At 50.1% G+C, this 23,642-nt stretch overlaps 1 protein-coding gene across 1 annotated transcript in view; it reads right to left on the reverse strand.

The window, feature by feature from the left end:
* LOC134142741 (uncharacterized) overlaps positions 1-10,748 on the reverse strand; it is a 35,174-nt gene extending 24,426 nt beyond the window's left edge. Inside the window, exon 1 of the mRNA XM_062580199.1 lies at positions 10,664-10,748. Within this exon, the coding sequence (XP_062436183.1) occupies positions 10,664-10,712 (49 nt within the window). The 5' untranslated portion in view covers positions 10,713-10,748. The remainder of the gene's footprint in view (positions 1-10,663) is intronic.
* Between the last annotated feature and the right edge of the window lie 12,894 nt (positions 10,749-23,642).

Consider the following 23,642-nt stretch of genomic DNA (forward strand, 5'->3'; position numbering starts at 1 on the left):
ACTAAATCTGGATTTCTACAGATTGAGTGAATTTTGGGTTGCATCAAGTAAGTTGTAAACTGTTTAGTTAGCAGTATTCACTGCATACAGGCAGGTGATGAAAACCAGGTACTCATAGGAAAATAAAACCAGGCATTGTAGATATTTTTCACTCCCTGTATGGTTTTAACTATGAAATCATTTCTTTAAATTAAGTCCTACCTTCCTTGTAAAGAGAAAGGGTATGGGAACAGCTTTATTTATTAGGGTTTTTGCATATAGACAAAGTAGATTTGTTTCCTCATCACGGCTGTTTCACACAGTGACATGGATGATCTATAGAACAGCCTCTGGATGAAAGGCTCAGTTGCGTGAGTTGAAGATCAGACCTCAGGTTTCCTTCCTTTTTTAGTTCAATATTTCACAGCCCAGACAGGTTCACAGAGAGCCAGTGTGAAAGCCCCACCTCCATCCCTCAGCAAACTGCAAATCTCAGATCCAAATCCATCTGTTCAAGGACTTGGGACCATGAATTGCTGCTATACAAAACTTGTTGCTCTAATATCTTTCTCTTCCTTACTGCCTGACCCAGAACACATCAAAGGGCTATAGTGCATTTGCTTTTCAGGATATCTTACTTCCTTCTTCGTTTCCTTTCATTCCCTTCCTCCTACCTTCCTTCCTTTTTGCCTGACATCAAATGAGCAGCTGCTTCAGAAACTCATACTTGGAAATGTAACCATTTGAAAGTCAGTAGAGAGGGGACCTGTGGCTGGAAGTAAAGCAAAGGGAGCTCCGTCACCCAGCCCTCCTTTGATGAACCCACAAAACTCTATTTCTGAAATAAGCCCTTTCTCTGCCTTCTTTCCTCCAGATTTTTAACTCATGGCAACGTCTACAGCCAATGGAGATTTTTTGACTCATTAACACCAAGCTATTACAACCATTTTCTACTTTATTTAAATTCTTTCTATCTTATGTTAAGACCTTCTTAGGATACCACTGAAAGATGCCCTTGACCATTCATAGGCAGCCATAGGTTTAATCTTTTACACTGGATTTGCAAAGGGGCTGAGGGAGATAAAGAATCCTACCTGATGGGCTTTTGATGGGACTTGGATACACATTGCTTTTAACCCTCTAGCAACATAAAGAATTGCACCTGCTTCCCTTGGTGGCATTCACAGGCGTCTCTCCACTGTGAGAAGCCATGTCTGGGGCAGTCATGGCTGTGATGAGCACAAGAGAAAGACTTTTCCCTGTGGAAATGACAGGGGAAAACTTTTCAGGAGCTGCCTGCGCTGGGCTGGGCAGCCCCCCTTCATCCTCTTGGGATGAAGGTGCTGGTCCCTGAACTGCAGACAAGCAATCGGGAGCCTGGCTTGCTGCTTCATGCCCAGCAAAACACCGTCAGTGATTCCAGAGGCCTGGGGGAGGAGCATCTTTATTAATATGGAGTGAAAAGGGTCACCTCCCCAGGCCCAAACACCTCCTCCAACACCTCTGCTCTAGAGATAAAGCATCGTAATTGCATGAAAAAAATGAAAGGTTAACAGGCTATTCTGATGGCCTTACCACACCAAATGGCACAAATGGCTAAAATAACCCCTGGGAGCCGGCTAGAAAGCAGCTGTTGTGCTGCATTTTCTTTTTAAGAACAAATGATGCAGCTGCCATTCTCACCAGAAATGACTATATGCAGTGGTAGTCCTTTCCCACAGACATCTGATTGCCTTCATTTATTAATCATGCCATGCTTGCATTTCATTGGAGATTCTCTCACTGTCTTTCAATCTGCCTTTTTTTTCTTGCTTAACCAGTTTCACCCTGGCCTACACAAATATTTCTTTGTCTGAAATCAGGAAGCAACATATTAAAATGAGGTCTCTGTGGTTACAGAAGGAGATGTTGGGTGCCTTAATTCATATTTTTGATGACTACAAAAGCCAAGTTGTGTACCAGAAAGTTTGGTGGGAGGAGGAAAAATAAACAAATGAGGAGAAGTAGTCTCTGACCCCTCATGAGAGGGTGTCCTGAATGCCACTGACTCCAGCACTGAGAAAGTTTTGTGCTGTGAAATCATGGTCCTTCACTCTCCCAGCCTCCTTGGCCACTAGCAACACAGAATGCTTTTGCAGTAGTTGGTCGCTCATCAGTTATAGGCTACAAACCATTGACCAAGGTAGTGACAGGTCCTGGTAACCACAGTGTTTGAGCATTTGGGGGGATTAATCCTCCCAGAACCCTGTGATAACACAAAATGTTATCATCCCACTACCACAGGTTTGGAAACAACACAAAGGACAGCACAGTTTTGCAACACATTTAGGCATCTCCAGCTCATTCATTCAATCATAATTCCCATGGTGAGTGAGGTCACCTATACTACAGTGAGAGACCTCCAATGATTAAGGTAGTGACCTGAAACTCAAGTTCTTGTTTCACCTCACTAACAGAATAGTCTCTTCTTTCTTCTTATCAGCTGGGTTATGCACTCTAAACCATGGTTCTTCCAATAAGCAGATCAGTCCTGTTACAGATCTCAAAAGAGGCACACACAAGTGCTCTTTCAAGCACTTTGCCAGCGAGCACCAGAAGGGTGGAATTGAAGCTCATCTGTGCAGCTACAAAAACAAATGGGCCAGATCAGACCCTCAGCTGCTATAAATTAGCTCATTTCCAGGGAACCTACCAGAGGTTGTGTCAGATGATTCTAGTTCACATAAGCTTCTAAGTGGTTTGTACAACAACACTGGAGGACCATCCATAGCAAAGCAGGGATGGTGGTATGGGAGTGAACGCCTTGCAGAGGTAGGGTTACAATGCTGTGTGGAGGCTTCTGAAAGAAGGTGTGAAGAAGAGCTTCAGTGAGCTGAAGGGTGGCATTAAGGTTGGTAAAATCTATTTACTTGTGCTGGAGGCTAGCCAGGTTTGACACTGCTGCTCCCTGGGAAATCAGCCAGGGCTTTTTTTTTGCTTTCTAACAGCTGGCTGGGACCTTGGTGCAGCAGTGCTGGAGGGAGTGGAGGTGTGTGTGCATGCTTAAGAACCAATATTGCTGCCTGCAGAATCTCTGGAAATGCACGGCCAGGCCAAGTGCTGTTGCAATTTGACTTGTGCTACTTGCTTAGTAGCTGTCTCAAGGGGTTATATGGCTCTGTAATCACAGCAGAGATAAAACAGGATTCCCTGGGCTGTAATGCAAGTCTCTAACAAACAGACAGTGACAGATGTGTACAACCTTGAGCAAGTTGCCAGCCTTCCTGTGCCTGCAGAGTTGGAGGGTAAGACTGCCTCCCATCTCATGGGGAGGTGGTAACAGGGACCTAGCTAATAGCTGAAGGTAACTAATAAGGAGTGAGAGTAATAGATGTGTCCCAGCTAAATCTCCAGAACCTCCCTTTGCTTCACTTCCAAACTGCTTTCTAGGATGCTTCTCTGTTGGCAGTTAACAAAGCCTGGCAGAGATGCTCAAGTCCTTCAAAGGTGGATATCCTCACATCAGCTGCTGCCCCAAGTCTTCCCTCCCTGTCCTTGGAGTCTTAGTTTAAAATCTCAAGTGTCCTTTTCTAAGTGCATTTTTCCTGTTGCACAATAACCACCAGCTGCCAGACAGAGCTGAGTGCGTTAATATAGAGATCTCTGATCTAAGGGAGGAGGATGAATGTCAAAGCATGAAATTTCCTTCAAGCAGCTTTTTCTAAATAAGCTGTATGCAAGAGACACTTGAGCAAGCTCCCAGGCATTCCCACTCCTGCCCAGGTCCAATTCCTGCAGAAGCTCCCACCCTTCCAGTGAAGAGAGCCGAGGCCTGTGTTCAATTACCCAAGCCTCAGACCATTCAAAATCCAGGCCTAGCTTCTTATTTTATAACTATGCCTGGTGGGCAGGGAGAAAGGAGACCTAAAGCAGTGTTTCACTGGCTGTTCTTTCCATGCAAGCCCTGTTAAGCTCTGCTAGATCCCCAAGAGCAGGCCTTGGCCTCTGCTACACTGACTCAAGAGTGCATCACTGCACAGGACCGTTAGATGTATCTGGCTAATAGCAGTACAGGTGATGGAAGGGGTCGAGCTGGCAGTGGGATGACAGGCGCTGGCAGTGGCAGCACAGGACTCCGAGCAGCTGGTATAGTACAAATTCTGCTAATCGTGTCAGCAATAATGCCGCTCTGCGCTGCTCTCCCTGCTTCGGTCCCATGTGTCCACCCGTTTTTTCAAAATGTTCATCCTGGTTTGTAGGCGGTTTGGTATGGGAAGTATGTGTCAAATCTGTGCACAGTGGTTGGCCCAGTTAGGGTCAAACCTCTGCTTGTCTCCACCTGCCTTTGTGATACTAGTGCGTGATGGAAGCATTAGAGCCATTGCAGCCCTCTGCTTGTCACCAGGGCTGCTGCAAGGTTCGTGTGTGCAGCAAACCTGTGTGTGGTGCCATCAGGGTCCTCGAGGGTTGCAGTCCCAGGCAGAGGCACAAGGTGACCAGTCCAAACCTGCTTGGAGAGTCCATTCTTCTCCCTGCTCCTGTGCAATACAGGAGACACAGCCCTCTCTTAACTTAACTCCAGTACTCTAAAACTTTAATGTGGCACAGGGACAGAGCACAAGAGTGGGCATCACCAGTGACTGCTGGAAGAAAACGTCTAAGCAAGCAGAGCTGCCCTGCAAAGGAAGACAAGTCAAACCCTTCATTCCTACTAGTATGCTTCGTCTTGAGGCTTCACCTTGAGCATGGGAAGCAAGATGCACTAGCTAAGCCCCAGAAGGGTGTTCTCAGGACTCTGTAGAGGACTGGTGTACCCTGCCTGGCTCCAGCTGTGTCAGGATTCAGTGCTATGAGGTCAGGACAGGCTCTGTGATGGGACTGAGCACAGGGAGAGATGATCGCTCTATATAGTCTTTTGAAGCGTTATTAGGCAGCGGTAACTAGTGGATGGGAGTCAAGCTGATGATTTAAGTGAAAGACTGCCTCTGCCATTCAGTCCTTGCATTCTCTCACTTTCCTTCCTTCCTTTACGAAGCATCTCCCTTTCTGTCGCCTGCTAAGTGTTCTCTAATACTTCTGGGGCAATACAGCTCAGGTGGTATTTCCCTTTTACTGCAAAGAGGGAATTTTTTTCTTGCTAACGATGAGGTCTCAATTTCCCACCATTTAAGAGAGAAAGGGTCACTTCCTTTCTGAAACAATAAGCATTTTTTTGCTGCTGACTCTTCCACCATATGTGCCGAGGGTGCGGCTGGGTTATGGGGCTGTGTTAGCACCTCATTCTCGGCTCTAGCCCATTAGCAGCCCTGATGCAGTGTGCAGAAGACACGTTATTTTCTTAGGGGGGCAATGGTTGTGTCTGGCATAGTCCTGTGGCCATGGGGAGCTGTATGGACAGGACACCTAGTACCTGGAAGAATCCTATCACTCTTATACCATCAAAGGAACCAGCAACCACCCTCTCCCTCCCAATTGCTCTGCTAGGATGGAAATCTATCTCCACCAGGCTTTGTCGTTGACTTCCATGGGGTGAGGATTTCCCTGTCTCCTGATGTTTCATGGGCCTGGTGATGCTGGAGGGGCTGCTTGGCTGGCACCAAGGCTCTGCAGACAGGTTGCTTCCCCAAAGCTGTGCTCATCTGCCCCAGCGTACAGGGGCTCCATAGGGCTCTTGAGCTGCCCCAGCTCAGCAAGGACTTCCTAACAGTCAGGACAACTTTTAGTCAAATATGTTTCTGTGGGAGGTTATAAGAAGGTCTCATGGCCCCCTTCTTGATGTACCAGTTACAGCCTCCATCTACAAAGGCAGAAATTTGTGGAAAATGTGAAAATCACTGCCCTAGAAATGGGTTTTACTACTGGAACTGTCACTTTCAAGGCCTCTTTTGTAGAGGACCACATTCCCAACTGGAGGTTGTGAATATTTACACAAGAGACCTCATTTTCAGGATATTGTTTTTTTCCAGCTTGAGAACTGAAAAACACGTGGATTTCATGGGAGTACAAATATGGCTTCATTCACTGAAAAGTTGAATGAAAAGGAATAGTTACGACAAAGCTTTAATCTTGTACAGTCCTTGCACAGAAAGCACAAAGTTCTCAGGTCCTTTGGTTACAAAGTGCTTTTTGGTCTTTCTACTGGTAAATGTGTGGAGTTACTATGGATGATAGTTTAACATAATGGGACCAGAAGTGCTATAGACCCCCTACAGCTGCATCAGGTAATGATAAATCCAATACGAAATAACTGCTGAGCAAATGATAACTGAGTTCAAGGATTCTCTCTGAAGAGTCATTCATAGCTTAAATGTGTATGTTTTAGAGGAGAGTGATAGCTGTTTTCAGGCATTTTAGTAGCAATGAGTGGATGATGGGAGATTGACTGTTTACAAATGGATATAACTGGGTGAACTAAAGAGGAAATGGTTTTCCAAGTAGAGGCCACTTGACATTTTTACAGCTTGCTTCCATTCAGTCTAAGTGACCTGTGAAGCTTTTGAAAGAGTGACAAGTCTGATAGATTAGTGACCTCTGGCAGAAAGTCCTGGGGCACATCAGGGCCCTGCAGATCACCTGGATTATTACAGTTATTTATGCATGCTGGCAATCACCCATTTTAAAGCCAGCCCTGGCCTTGTGCGTGGCGCTAGCTAAAAAACTGCATCAACTTCTTTCTGTACCTACTGTGCAACTAATTTCCTTAGATATCTAATTAAAAAGGAAAACATGACCAAGGGCCATTTCAGTGCACTAGGATCATGCCTAGGTCTTGATTAATTTGGAACACAGCTGTTCCTGGGGGCCTCAGCTATGCCAGTCACCTACCATGCTGTTCTGTAAGGCTGTCGGAGGTGACAGCTCTTGCTAAAGTCCTTCATAATCATTCTCTGTGGAAGAATGCCCATTTAGGGGAAAGATTCAAAACCTGAAATAAAGGAAATAGTGGCTGAGTTGTTGCTGTCCCCACCAATAATCTGCTGGGAGTGGATCCTGGGATAACTGCAGATTCAGAGATGGTATCAGTTCTTTCCAGAAGAAATGACAAGAAATAGGCTTGCAAAAGTATTCTGACCTCCTTGCCTGGGAAATAAACTACAAAAATAAACCTTTATCTACAACTTTTCTCTCAGTGCTGCTGTTGCCCTCTCTTAATGGAAACACCAGCAGCTTAGCTGTCAGTGAATTCAGAAACCCATCTGTGTTGCCCACAAACCTTTCCAAGCAGGGGAATCTTCTCCTTTTGCCTTTTTGAGCATGAAAGGTGAACTTGGCCTATCAGGCATGGGAAGACAGTGGGTCAAGACTTTGTGTTTTTGAGGTCGCTTCACACCTCAGCTAATCCAGCTGCACAGGTTCAAGCATCAGGAACTCTGCAGAAGTGTATCCTCTAGAGAGGGGCCTCTGTCCACAAGTCATCTTGGAGCTGGAGAGAGGACAGGCCTGCACTAACCAGGAGAATAGTGGACTCCTTTTAGCTTAAGAGAACCCAGGAAGGATGAAGTGCCACTGTGGAACTGGGTATTTGGCAGCAATTTTCCCAAATATTACAATCTAGGAGTGAGATTTTTTAATGGCTGTCACTACTTTTGTCCCATTGATATTTTGAAGACCCGTGATAACTGCTGATACATTCCTTCATTTGGGAGTGTGGCAGAAGGAAACACAGGCTAGTATCTTTACAGCAAGAATCTATATAGTTATTTCTCTCTGTAATTCACAATCAGACCTGCAAAATAGCACAGAGGTCACTTGGTACACAGCTTGCTAATGCACCTGAGCTGACAGTGATGGAAATAAATATTCTATACCTTAGCAAAACTGTCAAATTTGATCTTTCCTTGACAGTCTGATTTGCAAGCCATGGCATATCACACTGGAGTATTCTGCCAGAAAAGTATTAGCAGACATGAGGCACTTAGCTGTCATCCCTGGGGAGCAAGTTCCATTCCTGCTATGTAGTAATTCAGGTTTTATTGCCTATAATAAGCTTGGATAAACAGTTGTCCTATGGCTCTACAGACTGGAGCAATTAAGATCCCAGTGCTTCTGCTGAAGTCAGAGCAACTCATGAATCCTGTCAGAAAGGTCACTTAAGCCATTAACCTGTTTGTTATGTGTGGTCTTTGCTGTCCCCAGGCAAAACCCTGGAGAGCCTTCAGCTTGCACAGGGTAGCAGTGGGCAGGTGGCATTCCCCAGAGGGTAGGTCTGAAATCATTCATGGTGGCAATGAGAGAGAAGAGGATTCTTGTCATTTTGGCTTTCCTAGGGCCATACAAGGAGCTTAGTAGGATGACAAGCAGGGGTAGGTGATGCAGAGCTCTGCTGCTGCAGTAGACTGAACTTGCTGATGCAATGTGTCCTGCCACCAGAGCACCCTCTGTTCCAACAGCTCTTGCAAAAAGCAGGGTCAGATCCAGCCTACTGCATCTGATGACCCCCGACTAAAATTTGCCACTCCAAAAATGTTCACTTGTGATGTGGTGGCTGTTTTGCCTTGGATAGCCCCACATCCTATTGATATGAGACTTGAAGGGGTCCCACTAGTATTGCTGGACTAGTCCATATCTATTCTCCAGGACCTCCTTGTAATCCCCTTATCCCATCTCCATCTCTTCTGATGGGAGAGCACATGGGTACCTGCTTTTGCTCTTTTTGTTTTAGCCCTCAGATTTCCTTTCTGTCTCTGCAGTACTCAATTCTCACCCTGTGCTGCTGGGCTGTGTTCCCTTCTTCCCTCTCATCATTCCTCACTTGCTTTCTCTCAGCCTGCAATGCCTGGCCACTGAGCTGCTCATTACGAAAGCAGTGATGATACAAGGAGCTAAGGAGGTATCTGGTTTGCGTTCTCTCTCCCAAGCTGCATTTGGAGATGCATTTTTAAAGTTCTTGCCATGAAACTTGCAAGAAAATGCAAGTTCTTGGCTCTTTCTGAGTTCAAGACATGGCCCAAGTCAGGACACACTATTTGATGTCTCCTTGCAGCTAAGATGATTAGGAAGCTCCATCCTGGTCTTCTACTTGGAGAAACTCCAGCTCAATTTCTCTCTGATTCTTGAATGCCCTGTGTGATATGTCTGTTCTCCTGCCATGGGCTCCACCTATATCTGTGGCTGTAACTCCATTCGGGTGCTGAGGGATGCTGCCCTGTGGCACGGCAAGTCCCCTCTCGCCTTACTCTGCTGTAAGGCTTGTGCTGTATTTGGGGTGGGAGGGGAGGGGAGGGGCACAAGTTCAGAGCCAAGTTATCCCCAGAAGCAGGGAAAAAAGAAAAAGGCTGCCTCCGCAGTTTTGTAAGGTAGCATCTCTTCAAACACTCCACATCTGGCAGCAGGGCTGGAGTGCTCTCCTGGACGCATTGCATTAGAGCAGCTTTTAAAGCCAGCCCTTTGTACTGTTGGTAAATGCAGTCTCCAAACTAAACGTGGGCACAGCCATGTGCTTCAGCAACCCTGGCTCACAGAGCACCAACAAGGGCATGTAAGAGGCTTCAGCTCACACTAGCTTCCCCCAACCCTCCTGACTGGGAGAGCCTGGAAGAGAGCTCTCAGCAGTGGATGACAGAGCATGTGCCCATGGACATGGCAGCCAGTGGCAGTCTGAGGAGCTGCCTGCACTGCAACAGTTCAGAGACACAGGGGTGAGCTTACAGGTAGGAAGTTGAGACCCTGCGGAGCACAAATGGCTCCAGCAGATGCTTTGCAGCATCTTAGCTATACCACTGTTGCCTAGCCCAACCTGCTTAGAGCCTAGCAAGCTCTGCCTGCAGCCACCTCCGGGTAAAGCAAACTGATCCAGTGCAATGCTGTCAACAGGGACAGAAACCGCAGCCCTAGTTTCCAACTGGTGCAAGCCAAGCTGCTGGTAAACAAGGCTGACAAGGGGGTTCTGCTACCTGATCTTGCAGTCGTGAAGCCTGAAGAACTTGCTAAGATGTAAGATATACCAAACCCATCAGAACTGAAAGAGCAGGCTCAGCAGACTCAGACAGGTGGGGCCACACCAGTTGCTTTGATGACAAACTTCCACAGTTGCATCTAATCTGCTGCAGATTCAAAGATGCCTTCCCTGCCTTGGTCGCCTCATCTTCACTGAACAGGAGGAAGAGAGACTAAAATCTCTCAAACGCTGGATAACTTCGGTTTGTTGGGGATACATCAGCCTAGGGAATTACATCCTTGCCAGTATGCAACAGAATTGCAGGGCTAAAGGACAGATCTGACCTTCCTCACGTTAGTCGAAACCAGGACAACCCCCTGGGAGAGCACGAGCGCGGTCTGCATTGACATCTGCTCAGACGCTAAATCCCCTGAAGCTTTCAGCCCCGTTGCCTGCCTGCCTTCGCGCACAGACAGATCGCCCCGAGTCACAAGGCTGCCGTCTTTCCGGCTGTCCTCTCGCAAGCCTTTGCCCCTCTCCTCCCGCAAAGCGAGCGTGTTCCTGCGAGAAAGCGAAGCGCCTCCTTAGCCCGCTCCGCTCCCCGGAGGAGCGCGGTGCCGCCCGCCCGCCCAGCTCTTACCTGGGTGCGCGCAAAAGCAGCCGGCGAGCAGCGAGCGCAGCATTAGGGCGGCGGTGGCGGCGCGGCGCTGCCGGTGCGTGCGGAGCCCGCCGGCCGGGCAGCCCTGCCCCGGAGCGGGGCGCGGCGAGGCGGCAGCGCAGCGCCGCGGGGGCGGCCCGGGGCGGCACCGGCGCGGCGGCGGGACTCACCTCGGGCGCGGGGCGCCGCCAGCGCGAAGGTCCTGCGCCGGGGCAGCATCGCGGCGGCCGCCCTCAGCGGCGCGGCGGCGGCGCGGCCATCGCGGCGGCCTCGCGGCGGCCCAGCGCCGCTGCCCGCCCGGGCGGGCGGCTCTGGGCGGCGTCGGGGCGCGGGCGGGCGGGCGGCCAGCGGGGACCTGCGGAGGGAGCTGCCCTGAGGAATGCGTCTCCTTCGGCTGATAAGCTGGGATGACGGGAGGGGTTTGCACTACCTTTGCAACCCCCAGAGAGAGAGAGAGAGAGAGAGAGGCAGGCGCGAAGAAAAAGAAAAATATTTCAGCACTTGCATAATGTCAATAAACAACCCTCCCTCCTCGCACAAGTGGCAGGAAAGGAAAGGCTGGAATGTTTTGGGTGGGGAGGACAGAGTGGAGCAATGATTTTTCTTTCTTTCTTTCTTTCTTTCTCTATTTAAATCCCGAGTAATGAGTTTGCAATGCAAAACTCTGCCTTGGTTGTAATGGGGCTGCAGGCTATAGCTGGGAAGGGTGAGGGGGAACCGGCAGGACCGTGCTGGGCGCCAGCTCCCGTGGGCGCGTTTGTGGTGTCGCCCCACTGGAGCGAGCCATGAACACGCAGGCCCGGCCCGGGGAGCCCACTGCGAGCCGAGCCGAGCTGACCGAGCCCACGCTCCCTTGGCGCTCTGCGTACGTGCCTCTCTGCACGGGGTGAGAGCTGCCCCTCAGGCTAGGTTTAAGCAACACAACCCCCCTGCAGCCCACAGCCTGATAGCCTATCCGGGGTCTCTCTGCTCTGTTTGCCAAGAGATTGCCAGTCCCTGCCAGACTCCTGCTGACTGTTGGGAGAAAATGTGCTGCTCCTCTGGTTAAACCAGCCCAGCTCTCTCGGCTTCCGCTGTCGCAGGGTCAGGGACCCGGAGGAGACCACAGACCGGCTGTGGGTGCTGCCCAGGATTGGATCTGTTCAGAGCTGGCCGTTGAGCGATCCAGCCCTGCTACAAATTCATGGGAAGCCAGGCGGGAGGTGGCTGTCAGGGGAGATCCAGCCCAGCTGGCCCTAACTCTGCTCTCTGGATGCTGGTTTTTGTCCCACACCTCTGAACCAAACCCGGGCCAGATATCCCTGCTTGTGGTACGGGTCCGTGCAGTTTGCCAGTTTGCACCAGCTACAGCTTAAAAACAAGCGATTTAACTGGCCTCGTTTCCCCACCACAGTTGCTCTTCTATTTAGCTATTATTTTGTTGTTCCCCAGCTCTTTTCGTCCAACAGAAGGCATTCTGTCCTTCTGTTGAGAAATGTCCTCCCTGTGCTGGGGGCTGTACCGCGCTCCGCTGCGGTGGGACGGCGCGTCTGCGGGCAGCACCGAAGCACTGCCCTCGCAGCCCTCGAGGTGCTCTGCGGGCACCCAGCACCTGCCCCTGTGGGAAAGCTGAAGAACATTGTGTCTGGGGCTGGTGGGATCGGGAGGCCGTAAATTCCCTCAGGGAAGGAGGTCCCCATTTCTCCCACTGAGGCGGTCCCAGGCCAGGGAAGGGGTGACCAGCTGCACCCCTGCCCCAGCACACAGCTGCTTTTCTCCGCTCTCTCATCACCCTGTTGCTACTGGGGATGTCCCTCATGAATGTCACAGCCGGCCCCAGGCCCACGCACGGCAGGGACCACTCGGGTCACACTGCTGGGATGGCCACAGTCCAGGTGGTTTTGGGAAGGGATAGAGCTGGGCCTGTCCTCGGTAACCTCCCCTCTGCCCTGCCCTGCACTGCTCCTGGGTTAGAGACCATTTTATAGGACCAAGTGAAGACAGGTCCTTCCTTCGGAGGAGCTGCGGATGGATGTGGCTAACGAAGTGGTCAGGAGCGCTCACAAGAGGGTGGCAAAGGAAGAGCTCAATGCTTATAACGCACCTGTATTTCCAGCAAGTTTCCCCAAGGCCAGTCATTGGCCCCACAGTGCAAGCAGTGCCGGATTTCGTACGGCAGAAGTTGTTGGGCATGTTAGGTCTTTCCAGGATAAAGCTGTGCTGTGGGAGTGCTGAGTTATCAGAGCAGCTGAAAGGCCATTTGCAGGTGCCTGAGCGCGGGTTCAGTAGTGCAGTCAGCAGCCAGAGGCGTTTTGGGGAGGAAGTGCTACCATCTCACCCTCAGCCCCAGTGCTGCCAGATCCTGGCTTGGTTTGCACCTTCCTTTCCTCCTGCCATAGAGGTCGGTGGTTTCATACACTGCTCAGCCTACTCCAATATCACTCAAGGGCTTTTTTTTTTTTTTTTTTGTTTTTTTTAAGTAATTAGTTTGGAGATAGAAAAGCTACTCTGCTGATGTCTATACACAACTGCAATTCAAAGTGCTCTGGGCAAGATGAAGTGCATGGGATAATTACGGCATGGCACATTCCCTTTTTAATGATAATGTAGACCATTTTTCCTTCCTGTCAAGGCTTCTCCTATCCAACCTTTCCTGATGAGACGTTCTCTTAAGTCAGGTTCAGCTCAGACCAAATCTAAGAGATACTGAGAACTGTAGCCAGCATTTTCAGATGTGTCTTGGGATTTTGATGCTGTGGTTTCAGGGTCCTGTTCCCAGAGAAATGACTCTAATTTGCAGTGAAGAAAATGTTTGATACCATCTGAAAACTAGGCTCCTAAACAAAGTCTTGAACTGGCCATTTCTAGGCTCAGTTTACCTCCTTGCACTCAACAAATGCTTGGGGCCAACAGAAATTACTCTGCTACCAAAATGTAATAAATAAAAAGAACCAGTGACAGTAAGCCTTTGAACAAGAATAAAAAATCCCCTGGAATGCACACAAGCCAACTATTTGAGCCCTAGGCTAGGGCAAAACTTGGAATGAAATGGCTGGAAATTGATACAAGATTTCAGTACTCTAGGTGCTTTTACAAGAGAGTGTGCTTGTATGTATGCAGCTCATCATTAATATTACAAGTGTCCTGTGTTGACACAACATGCTTCAGTGTTTGGAGTCTAGAGGGACCCATAAAGCTGTGGTTAGGTGTTGTTCCTGGTTATTTTTGTCTGCATTTGAAAAGTTTTAGTAGCATGACTACATTGGTTTTAGAAAAACTATGTATTTTTTCGACTCATATGTATTGTCTGTATCAGCATTGAAGTGTTTTACACCTAAGTAGCCTAGCACTGGACCAGGTAAAATTATCATATTCTTAGGACTTTTACTGCAATATAAAAGCACCTATCTAAAGCTCTCCCCCGCTTTTTTGTGATCATATAATTACGAGCAGTAAACAGCATTGATTCCAGCCCTCATCAAAAATAGCCTACAAGCAAGAAACGAAAATGGCATTTGCTTCACGTGTCCAAAACTGAGGAAACTGCAGAAAAGGAAACTGATAATTCGTGTCCTTTGCTCCAAACCTCGAGCCCCCCAGCGCAGGACAGGTCACACGCGTGCTACACAAACCCGTTGGGCCTGGTTGCTGCTGCAGGCCAGCAAGAAGGGACGGACGCTTCCACCTTGCAGCTTCTGCCCTGCTCTGATAGCAATAGTGCTGCCTCTTCTCACCGTTCACTGAGGAGCTTTGAGATGGGGGTCATTTTTCTTGCAGTCCCATCAGGGTGGGTTGGGGAGCTGGGGCAGAGCTGGGGGCGAGAGGGCAGGAGCGCAGCCCCCCAGCTGGCGGGACGGCCCCGGCCACAGAGCGAGGCTGGACGGCCGGCACCTCGCGAGGGTGCCCTGGGTCCCGGCACGCGCTGGACGAGCCCGTCGCCCGCAGCTGCCTGCTGTGTGCTCCCAGGTGCCGGCTCGGGTTGTGTGCCGGGGCTCTTTCCCTCTCATCCCCACACTGAAAGTGTGCACGTAAGTGTTCTCCAGGTTGTACCGGGGCAGGAAATTCCCTCCTGACTTGCAGAGGATGTATCAGGGAAAGAAAAAAAAACTCTTAGTCAGCAGCAGCTTCATTTCTGGTAGATGCATCAGTTTCCTCAGCCGTAAGAAAACTCTCCACCCCAAGAAGCCGAGTGTGGATAGCTGGGTGGCCGGGGCGCAGCTGCATCCTACCCTGCTCATCACCCGGGTGAGCCTCGGGGCTGGGAGGAAGCGGACGTCGGAGCAGGCAGCCTGTGCCCCCGGAGGAAGGCTGAGGGCTGGCAGGAGCTGCCCCGGCACATGCCCCCCCTTGCTGGGGCAGCCATGAGTTTGGTGTTTAGGTGCTGTGATCCCCAAAAGTGGCGGCTTCATTTTCGTTGCTGCCAGGAGCACCCACAGCTCCGTTCGCTCAGCAGAGGATGGGACTGGGAGTCCCGTGCTCCTGAAAGTCCCAGGGCTGGAGCAAGGAGGGGGACAGCACAGCTCCCATCTGTAAAGGACCGAAATAACATTTCCTTCTCCACTTTTTCCACCTTGTCTATTTGAATTGTGAACTTCTAGGGCAAGTGCTGTTTGTAACGTGATGTATTCCCAAGTTTGGCAGCTGGAAAGCAAGACGCCTACTTTAGCGGTCGCTCTTAAAACCGTGCAGGCCATGCTGCGGTGCCTCTGCACCCCCATTGCTAATGTGCGCTGCCGGGGTTGAAGTCGCCCCTGCGTCTTCCTCCGAGAGTGACTGCTACTGTCTGCTAAGACACTCGGTAACTGCAAAGGAGAGAGCCTGTCAAGGGTGATTCCCTGCTTTGAAAAACTTCCTGAGAGCCAAATTACGCCGTGGCAGGACGGAGCCCGGGGCACATGTGGCTTTGTACAGGCGAGCTCTCCTGGCTGGGGCAGGTGCTCCCCTGTTGTTTTGCTTGAGGCAGATCCCCTGTGCAAATAATTTCACCTCCTGCTGCTGCAGCTTGTCTGGCAGAACAGGATTTTTGTGAGTAGTTTCAGGACCCATTTTTAAGGTGTGCAGCCCCCAAATCGCAGGATTCCTCATGCACTGAAAGGGCCCCCCCACCTGACGTGAATTATTTGTGGTGAAGAAAAATACATTCCAGTATCGCTGTCCTTGTGGTTTTCTCACTGAAGCACACAATGAAATAACTGTCAATCTTTCATCATACGCATATATTAGACCTCATTTTCCATCTTGCTTCCTGTCCCCTGTAGTTAGAGGCCGGATCTGGACAGGTTGCTTGACTACACCCTGGTTTGCCTTTTACACCTGCAGAGTGGCACAGAAGGACCCTGTGCAACGCAATCAACCCCCTGACTTGAACCCATTTTCTCTCATGCTGATCCGAGCAAGGTTTTGGGCCATGTCTAGCAGCAGGATATTGGATCCATGTGATAACTGACCTGGGGAGAAGCAAGCAGAAAAGATGGCAATAATGTCATGCTACGGACATGCAGGACCGGGAAGCCCTGCTGGAGGCAGCTCTCGGCTCCAGCCCTGCGGCGAGGTCCCGGGAAGCCGCTCTGCACCCTGGCACCCTTCCTCTTCTCGCTCTGCTGAGGCCAGGATTTCCCAGGGCCAGGGTGGTCTCTCCCAGCTTAGTGCCATAGGGCAGCTGCTTAGTGGGCAGGGAAAAAAAAAGTTTCAAAGAGGAAAAGGAGGAAATACATAACATTTGCATTCCTGTAAACAGAGGTTTCCAGAAGACACTGATTTCCTGTGGAACGCTCCTCCTGCTAACTTGGCAGTGGCCTGCACATGTACGGTTTGTCCAGGTGAAGGTTTGGGGTCAGAAAAGAGGAAGCTGTTCTATCGCAATCCCCTTACAGTGCAAAAAATAGCCTGCTGGGAGAGCAAGAGGCTCTCCCGCCTGTGCTGTGCCATGTTAACCCCTACAAGTCTTGTGTCTTGCTGCAGACACTTGTCTCAGTCTAGCTGCACCACAGTTTTTGCTCTTTCCTCAAGGAGTCTAATAAATCAGTAAATAAAACAAGCAAAGCCTGTCAGCACAGGCCAGCCCCTCTGAGCCGTCTGCCCCTTGCATGCAGACGCTGCTGCTCTAAGCGGTTCGTGCAGTGCAGCCTGGGGGGGGGGAGGGAGCTACCCACCAGCTGAATGCCTCGGCCCCGTTTCTGGTTACTGACACGTTCATCAGCCTCTCCAGAGTGGGGACAGCTCAAATTGCAAGACCACTTTGGATCCTGGAGCATGATCCTGGCTCTTCACTGCTGCTGCAGGAGCCTCCCATCACCCCACAAGAAGCAGCAGCCCCAGGCTTTGGCCTGGGTGCCTGGGGCCAGCAGGCTCGCCAGGCACAGCGCATCCTTGCATGTGCACGCTGGAAATGCCTTCATGCTCACCGAGTTGGGCTGAAGGGCCTTTGACTTCAAAAGCTACTGCAACCAGTGGTGAAAATCAGGTCACGGCGCTCAGACTCTCCAGAGCTGGCCAGTCCCCCTTGCTTTCCTCTGAATCACCTGCCCCAGGGGCTCACACCTTGCAGAGCAAGGGAAGGATGGACAAACACAACTCTCCAACGCCTTTCCAAGGCAGACTGCTCTGCCCTACACTGACTGCCTTCTTGACTATTTTAGAAATCAAGTCTTCCACAATTTCCTTTTGCTCTCCTACAGGTTCCCTCCACTTTCTGACACTGATGGTTGACATACGGACAGCAAGGGCTCCCTGGAGAAGGATCAGCTGCTTCTCCTCTCCTCATGCCCAGCATGCACAGGCATCTACCCAACATTGCTCTCCTGTCTGGCCACAGGTGACATGTCCAGATGGGGTACTTGAGCCCAGTTGTGTTGGGGCAAGCTCCCTGCCATGCAGAGGGAGCTCAGTGGGGAGAAGGATGATGCTCAGCTGCTGCCGGGTCGTGGGGAGTGCATTGTGGATCACGCCAGCTACACGCCAGGAAGGTGGTGGGAGGAAAGCTAGGCGTGAGGACAGAGATGCCGCCAGGGGAGACACTCAAGGGAGCTGGTGAAGGACAGGAAAAGTCTCCAAGGTGTCCGAGGAGCAGGACAGCCCCTCAGGAAGGAAGGAAGGGTGGAGGCCAAGCCAGGGTGGAGAGAAAGGCGCCTTGTTTATCTGCAGGACCTGGGTGTCAGGGGAGGGCCAGGGGATTTTTTGGGGAGGGTGAGCCACGGCAAGGGGCACATTGATCCTGGGCACTCCTGGGGCAACTGCTGTGGGAGACTGGAGTAAGGACAGGCAATGAAGCTGTGGCCCCAAGCTGGAGCAGGTGATACCGATGCTCACACATGGTCTTTAGGTCTAGAGTACTAAGTAGTCATGGGGAAGGGTATTTTTTAGGAGGAACAACCTCACCTCAGCAATCCCCTCCCCTGAAGGCAGCTCTGTCAGCCTTGAGCAGGGCCCGGGGCCAGGGCTGCTTTGCTCTACCGGTGGCACCCCGAGGCCAGGGCTGCAGGGGAGGGGGCAGCAGACCCTCCGCGGCAGGTGTCTCCTGTCTGTGGGGTGTGTGAGACACCAGAGGTCTGTGACTCGGTTTTCTGATCACATCCGCTTGCTTTGCGAGGAAAGGATAGCAGCTGGGTAGGAAATTAAGAACAGATTTCCTCAGAAGGGGACCAGAGGGCTAGAGAAAAGCAAATGTCATTGCCAGCCCATTCCCACAGACTGCAAATGGCACAGAGATACTCTGTGTTGGACAAAGTAGTAGTTCCTGATTTTAAAATAAAAGTAAAACTTGGTACTTAGTGAAGAAAATGCTGTCACTGACAGGACCTTCACGGCCTGAACTTTCAGGCACCCTTGGGTTGCATTCTGCCAACTTGCCTCCTCTTCAGTGCCAAGCAACTGCCAGCACCACTCCTGAGCACCCCAGGAGCAGCCCCTGGGCCAGCTCTGTCCTCGCGCTGGCTGCCCAGCAGGTAACACCAGGCAGGCAGGCGGAGGGTGCTAGGGCAATCGTGCAAGGTGCCCGCCCTGCAGGGTGCCACTGAAGAGCTGTGTGTCTTGGCACCCCGCCACCGGCCTCCCTGGGACCTGCAGAGCCGGTGCTCAGCACTGAGCCCTGCTCCTGCCATCTGCCGGGCTCACAGTGTCCCTCGCAGGGACCGCAGCGCTGAGTCCAAGAACTGGTGACAAAAGGAAAGTGGTCTGAAGGTTTCTTCATAGGGTAAACTCTTCCTGGCCCTGGGCTGTTCCTCAGGCTGGATTTTGGCGGAGTAGGGTTATGCTGATAGATGAAACCATTTGAGACCAATTGAGCTGAGTCCAGGCAGATAAGATTTCCAAAGGAACAGAAGATCGGTGTCCCGCAGAGCTTGGCCAAGCTTCGTTCCAGCTCCTACAGGTCCCTGTACAAAGACCATCCCATGGGAACAAATACCATCGTGTCCAACCTCATATTTGTGTGTGCACACTGGCCTGAAAATATACAGATGGGACAGGGTAAGGTGAGGGTCAGGGCACAAGGACATAGCTCAGCAGGGCTGGGTACATGACATTAAGGCTTGTTCCCCTCTGCAGAACCTTGGTTGGGCGCATGGGAAGTGCTGCATAGTTTCATGCTCTGCTTTGTCAAGAAGAGACCGGTAAAACTAGACAGGAATCCAGGGGACCGTGACAGAAAAGATCAGAGGGCGTCAGGGAGTTTCTCAACGTGAAGCTGAGGGAAAAAGCAACAAGGAGGAACTGCCAGGGCTCAGAGGAAAGGTGGTGTTGCCATGGTCCTCCCTTTCCACCCTCTGGGGTGTTTGTAGCCCCTGTTTTCTCCTGTTGCAAACAAGGGGGAAGGACAGAGGGCTTTAGGGGACAAGCACAGATGGAGGTGCAGCACGGCAGCAGCCGGGGCCAGGCAGAGCCACGAGGCAGGGCAGAGGCTGGGCGCAGCTCCAACACACCCAGCGTTTGGCCTCTTTCTCCATCCCCTTTGCGACTTTTGCCCTACGTGGGGCTGGGGGCACCTCAGCCCTGCTGGGGCTCCGCTCGGCCCCGGCTCGGCGCGGCTTGGGGGTATCTGCCAGGCAAGCTCCAGCACGGCGCCCTGTGCTAGTGGCTGCGGAGCGTGAGATCCGCGAGCATCCCTCCACCTGTTTATTTGCTTTTTAGTCCTGGAGAGTCCTGGCTGTTACGAAAGTGCAGCTCAAACCTTGCAATTAACAGCGCTGAGGCTTTGGCAACATCTGCCTCCTCCACCTTGCTTTACACGCCGCATTGCTTTGGTTAGGGAATGCTCTCGCTCTCACTTTAGAGCAGTCTGTTTCAGTGTAGTGCAAGAGAAAAGTTCAAAGTGACTTGCTAAATATATCACCAGAGTTTAAAGCAGTACAAATAGCAGTTAATGAGATCCCAGGCAATTTACATTGCTTTCCCTTGAGTACATGTACACACATCAGTAGATCTAAATATTTTTCTTATGTAGCAATTTAATTAGAACTGATTAAAGTAAACATGTCCTGAAGATTTGAATATGATAGAGGCATTGCATTATAAATGTCATTTTGATTAAATAATGGCTTCTTTCCTTGAACAGCAGAACTATCCACCCGAAACATATAGGTGAAACTTTAGTTAATAATAAAACTCCTACCAGCTTCAATAGAGCTGTATTTCGCTTTAATTGTATTTGTAATTCTGCTCTCACAATTTGACCACAGAATTGACTGTTTGCCACTTGGAGAGGGCATACCTGGTTGGTTTTTTAATTCTTCTTTCTTTCTTTTTTTTTTTTTTTTTATATTCCTCCCATGAAAATACTAGGGGCCAGTGACTGTTGATATGTAGCAGATGAGCCCAGTTTCAGGAATTAGGTAAGTTACACGGGAATTTGCACCGGTGAAGTTCAGTGACATGATGGAGCTCACCTGCCCCTGGATGCTACGTGAGCACTGGGAGTTGCCACATGGACGCTTTTACTAAAGAAAGACACTGAAAGATGGTCTGGGGCAGTGGTTGTCGGTTCCTGTGGATCTGACGTCTCCAGTATTCAGATGAAGTAACTGAGGAAAACAACTCTGTAAGTTTTTAAACCTACTGTGAGTAGGTTTAAGTATGCTACACAAGGCATAACTTCCACTAGAAAACTTCACAGGAGTTCCCAGATTGAAAAAATTTGAAAACCAGTGTCCTTGATGACAGGATAGTATTCTGTAGCCAGGGACCTGTCTGGATAACCCAAAGAGTCACTTTACAAATAGCATCTGTTTCTGCAAACCTGCTAACTAAAAAATCACTTGCTGAAGCCAAATCAGTGCTCTTTCGTTTGTGTACAACTCTGATATCCAGTTCTTGGGTGTGTATTTCCTCTGGACATCCCGGAGGATATCTCTGGCTCCACTGTTTGCGAACTCGAGTCGGTAACGTGCCTGTGGACCTTACGCCACGGTCTGCCCACACGGCTGTGCAGAAGCAGCAGGTGCGTGCTGCTACTTGGCTCCACATCTGGCACCTCTTTCACATGGCAGGGAGGGCACGTTGCTCAGAACTGACACCGGCGTTGAGCAGGTCTGTGTTCCCAGTCAAACCAGTTCGTTCATCCGTACTTTCCATTTTCCTACTTGTAAAAAGAAGGTAAAACCAGGCTCCTTTGTAAAAGCTACCTGGGCAGTAAGTCTGCATTCATCTAGGCATTTCTATGGGCAATAAGTGATAACTGCTGTCCAGAATAACAAAAGTGAGTTCATCATAAAGAGCCAATTTTTTTTCCTCCAGACTAACCCCAAAGTGGGACTGTTCTAGGTCCAGATGGGAAGTGCTGATGATACTTTCAAATCTCCTCTGTTCAGATGTGATCCAAGCCCACTGAAGAAAGTGAAATACTATCAAGCATTTTCAGAGGTTTGGGGCCAGATGCTTTGCAGCATTTTATCTCAACCGTATTACCTCTGTTTTTGTCTATAACATGCTGCTTCTACTTGTATTCTTGTTTACTGTGGGATGAATGGAGATGGTCTGCTATTTTACTGCAGACTTCCCTATGCTTTCTAATTTAAGACTGCTGTTCAGACTGAAATTTCCAGTTTGGCTTATGATGAATCCATGGTCTATATGCAGCACCTGAGTGATATTTCCGTATCCTGAAATAACAGGAGGCTTATGATACATCACCTCATGACTGTGCAGTGCTCCACAGTTCATAAGATGGAGGACTGATGTCGCCAAATTGTTGTACACCTAAACAGTCACCGTAATAAATCTGTTGGGCAATGATCCTTCATTTAAGGCCAATAAGATTGAACTGGGTCAAGACAGGGTGGTTTCTATGCCAACTTAAAATAATGGGCATAGGTATTTTTAGTGGATTTGTATGATGACAGCTTGCCTTGGTGCCAGTTCCTGGCAGTGCTCTTAAAAAAAAAAAAAAAAAAAAGAGAGGACGAGAGCAAGTTTGTGAGAGTGTGAGAGTAAATACTGACCTTAGGATGACCCAGCTTTGAATCTCGGTGATTTGCAGTCACGCAGCACAATTTACGTACTCCTGGGTTAGTTCTAGTATGAAGAAACAGGCAAAGAGACAATAAATATTGTTGCAGGTTTGCAATGTGAATCGGTGAGGTGCCAGCCTGTCAAAGTCAGGCGCAGATGGGGCCCAGATCTCTGTTTGTCCCAATAACTTGTGGCACTGAACATGGGAAGGGCTGCGATGGGCGGCAGAGCAGATGTCCTGTTAGGCAGACTGCTAGAGAGGCACCTGCCCAGAATCTCCTTTTTCAACAAAAGCTCCACAACTAACTGTTTCAGGAATATCTAAAGTGTTTTCAAGGCACATCATCGCACAGAGCCCTCTGGGACAACCTGGCTGTTCATTTTAGTGCCCCAAAGATGCAGGCTAGGCTGATCTGAAGGTCTTGCTCTGTTTGCAGCTGCTGAACTGTTTTGAAAGCCAAACCCTTTTTCATATAAACACCAAACTGCCTGGTGTCAAGTCAGGTTTGCAAGATAAGATAAGCATGCTCCAGGACAGTGAGGAATAAATGCAGGAGACTGGGTTAAGGTAGATGATGGCATCAAGCTGAAGTTGTTTTTTTTATGCAGCGTTATGCACAGCGAGAGAGCATCTGTATGCTTCAGAGCTGTGGGAGAAGATGGGTGGGAGGCTGGGTGTTTGCCCCACCGCTGCCGCTGCAGCTCCCACGACTCCAGGTGCCACAGGCCTGAGCAAGGGGAACTCAGCGCTCTGGCACGGCTGTGGGGCATGAGCAGGGCGGGCTTAGCGCTTTCGAGGCGTGCTGCAGGCAATGCGAGGAATGGGGAGAATGCGATAAGGCCAAGGGAGGGTGCAGCAAGGGAAGGGGAAGGACCAACCAGGGGAAAGGAGGAGGCTTCAGGAGGTCGGGAGTTCCCCTTCCACCATCTCTCTGTTCACCCAGATTGGAAGCAGTTTGGGTCCCTCAGCAGAGCCACCAGGGTTTTGCTGCTCTGAGAGGAGTCCCAGTTCTTATCCTGATGATCCCACTACCATGACTGGTCTCTCCTCAGCCACCCTCGATGACAGGCACAGGGGAGGGTGTGCTGCCAGCAGCTCCTCATCCCGGGCACCTGCAGCCTCGGAAATAACAAGCATATGGTGTCTTTGTCCTTCTCTTTTTAGATGACTTGGCCCAAGCAAAGGTGAAAGCTAGTGGAAGCATGAAAATTGCTGTCCTCGTACCTAAGGGCAGTAGGTGTTCCTGCGAAGATGCACAGGTCTGCGGGACCGTATCTGAGAGACTTTTTTAATGGAGACTCTTTCTGAAAGAGTCCTTCAAGAGCCACTTTTTTTTTCTCTATATTGCTCTCATTGACTGTATTAACAGCTAATATTTGTAATAACTTGAACTAGAAATCATGTCATTGCACTTATTTGGGTAGTGGCTGTTTTAAGCACGGAGTTGGTACCTCCTTGAAGAATCTGGCTTAAATCACATAGGTGTAACAGTGTAATTCCACAGTGCAAGAAAAGCTCAGGGAATTGCAACACTTCCAGTACCCTGGAAGCTGCTTCGGCTGCCCAGAGCACTGAGGTGCTGTTGGAGCCTGGCAGCAGGGCAGCTGGGCTGCAGCACGGCTCCTGCTCAGACCTGGTGTAACATTCCTGGCTCCACTGCTGGCCCAAGAGTCTGTATGTTCTTATCAGCAAGCCTTGCAGGTAGCATTACGTGTTTGTGCACTTGA

Source organism: Rhea pennata, chromosome 7 (assembly GCF_028389875.1).
Source record: "Rhea pennata isolate bPtePen1 chromosome 7, bPtePen1.pri, whole genome shotgun sequence".
NCBI lineage: Eukaryota > Metazoa > Chordata > Aves > Rheiformes > Rheidae > Rhea > Rhea pennata.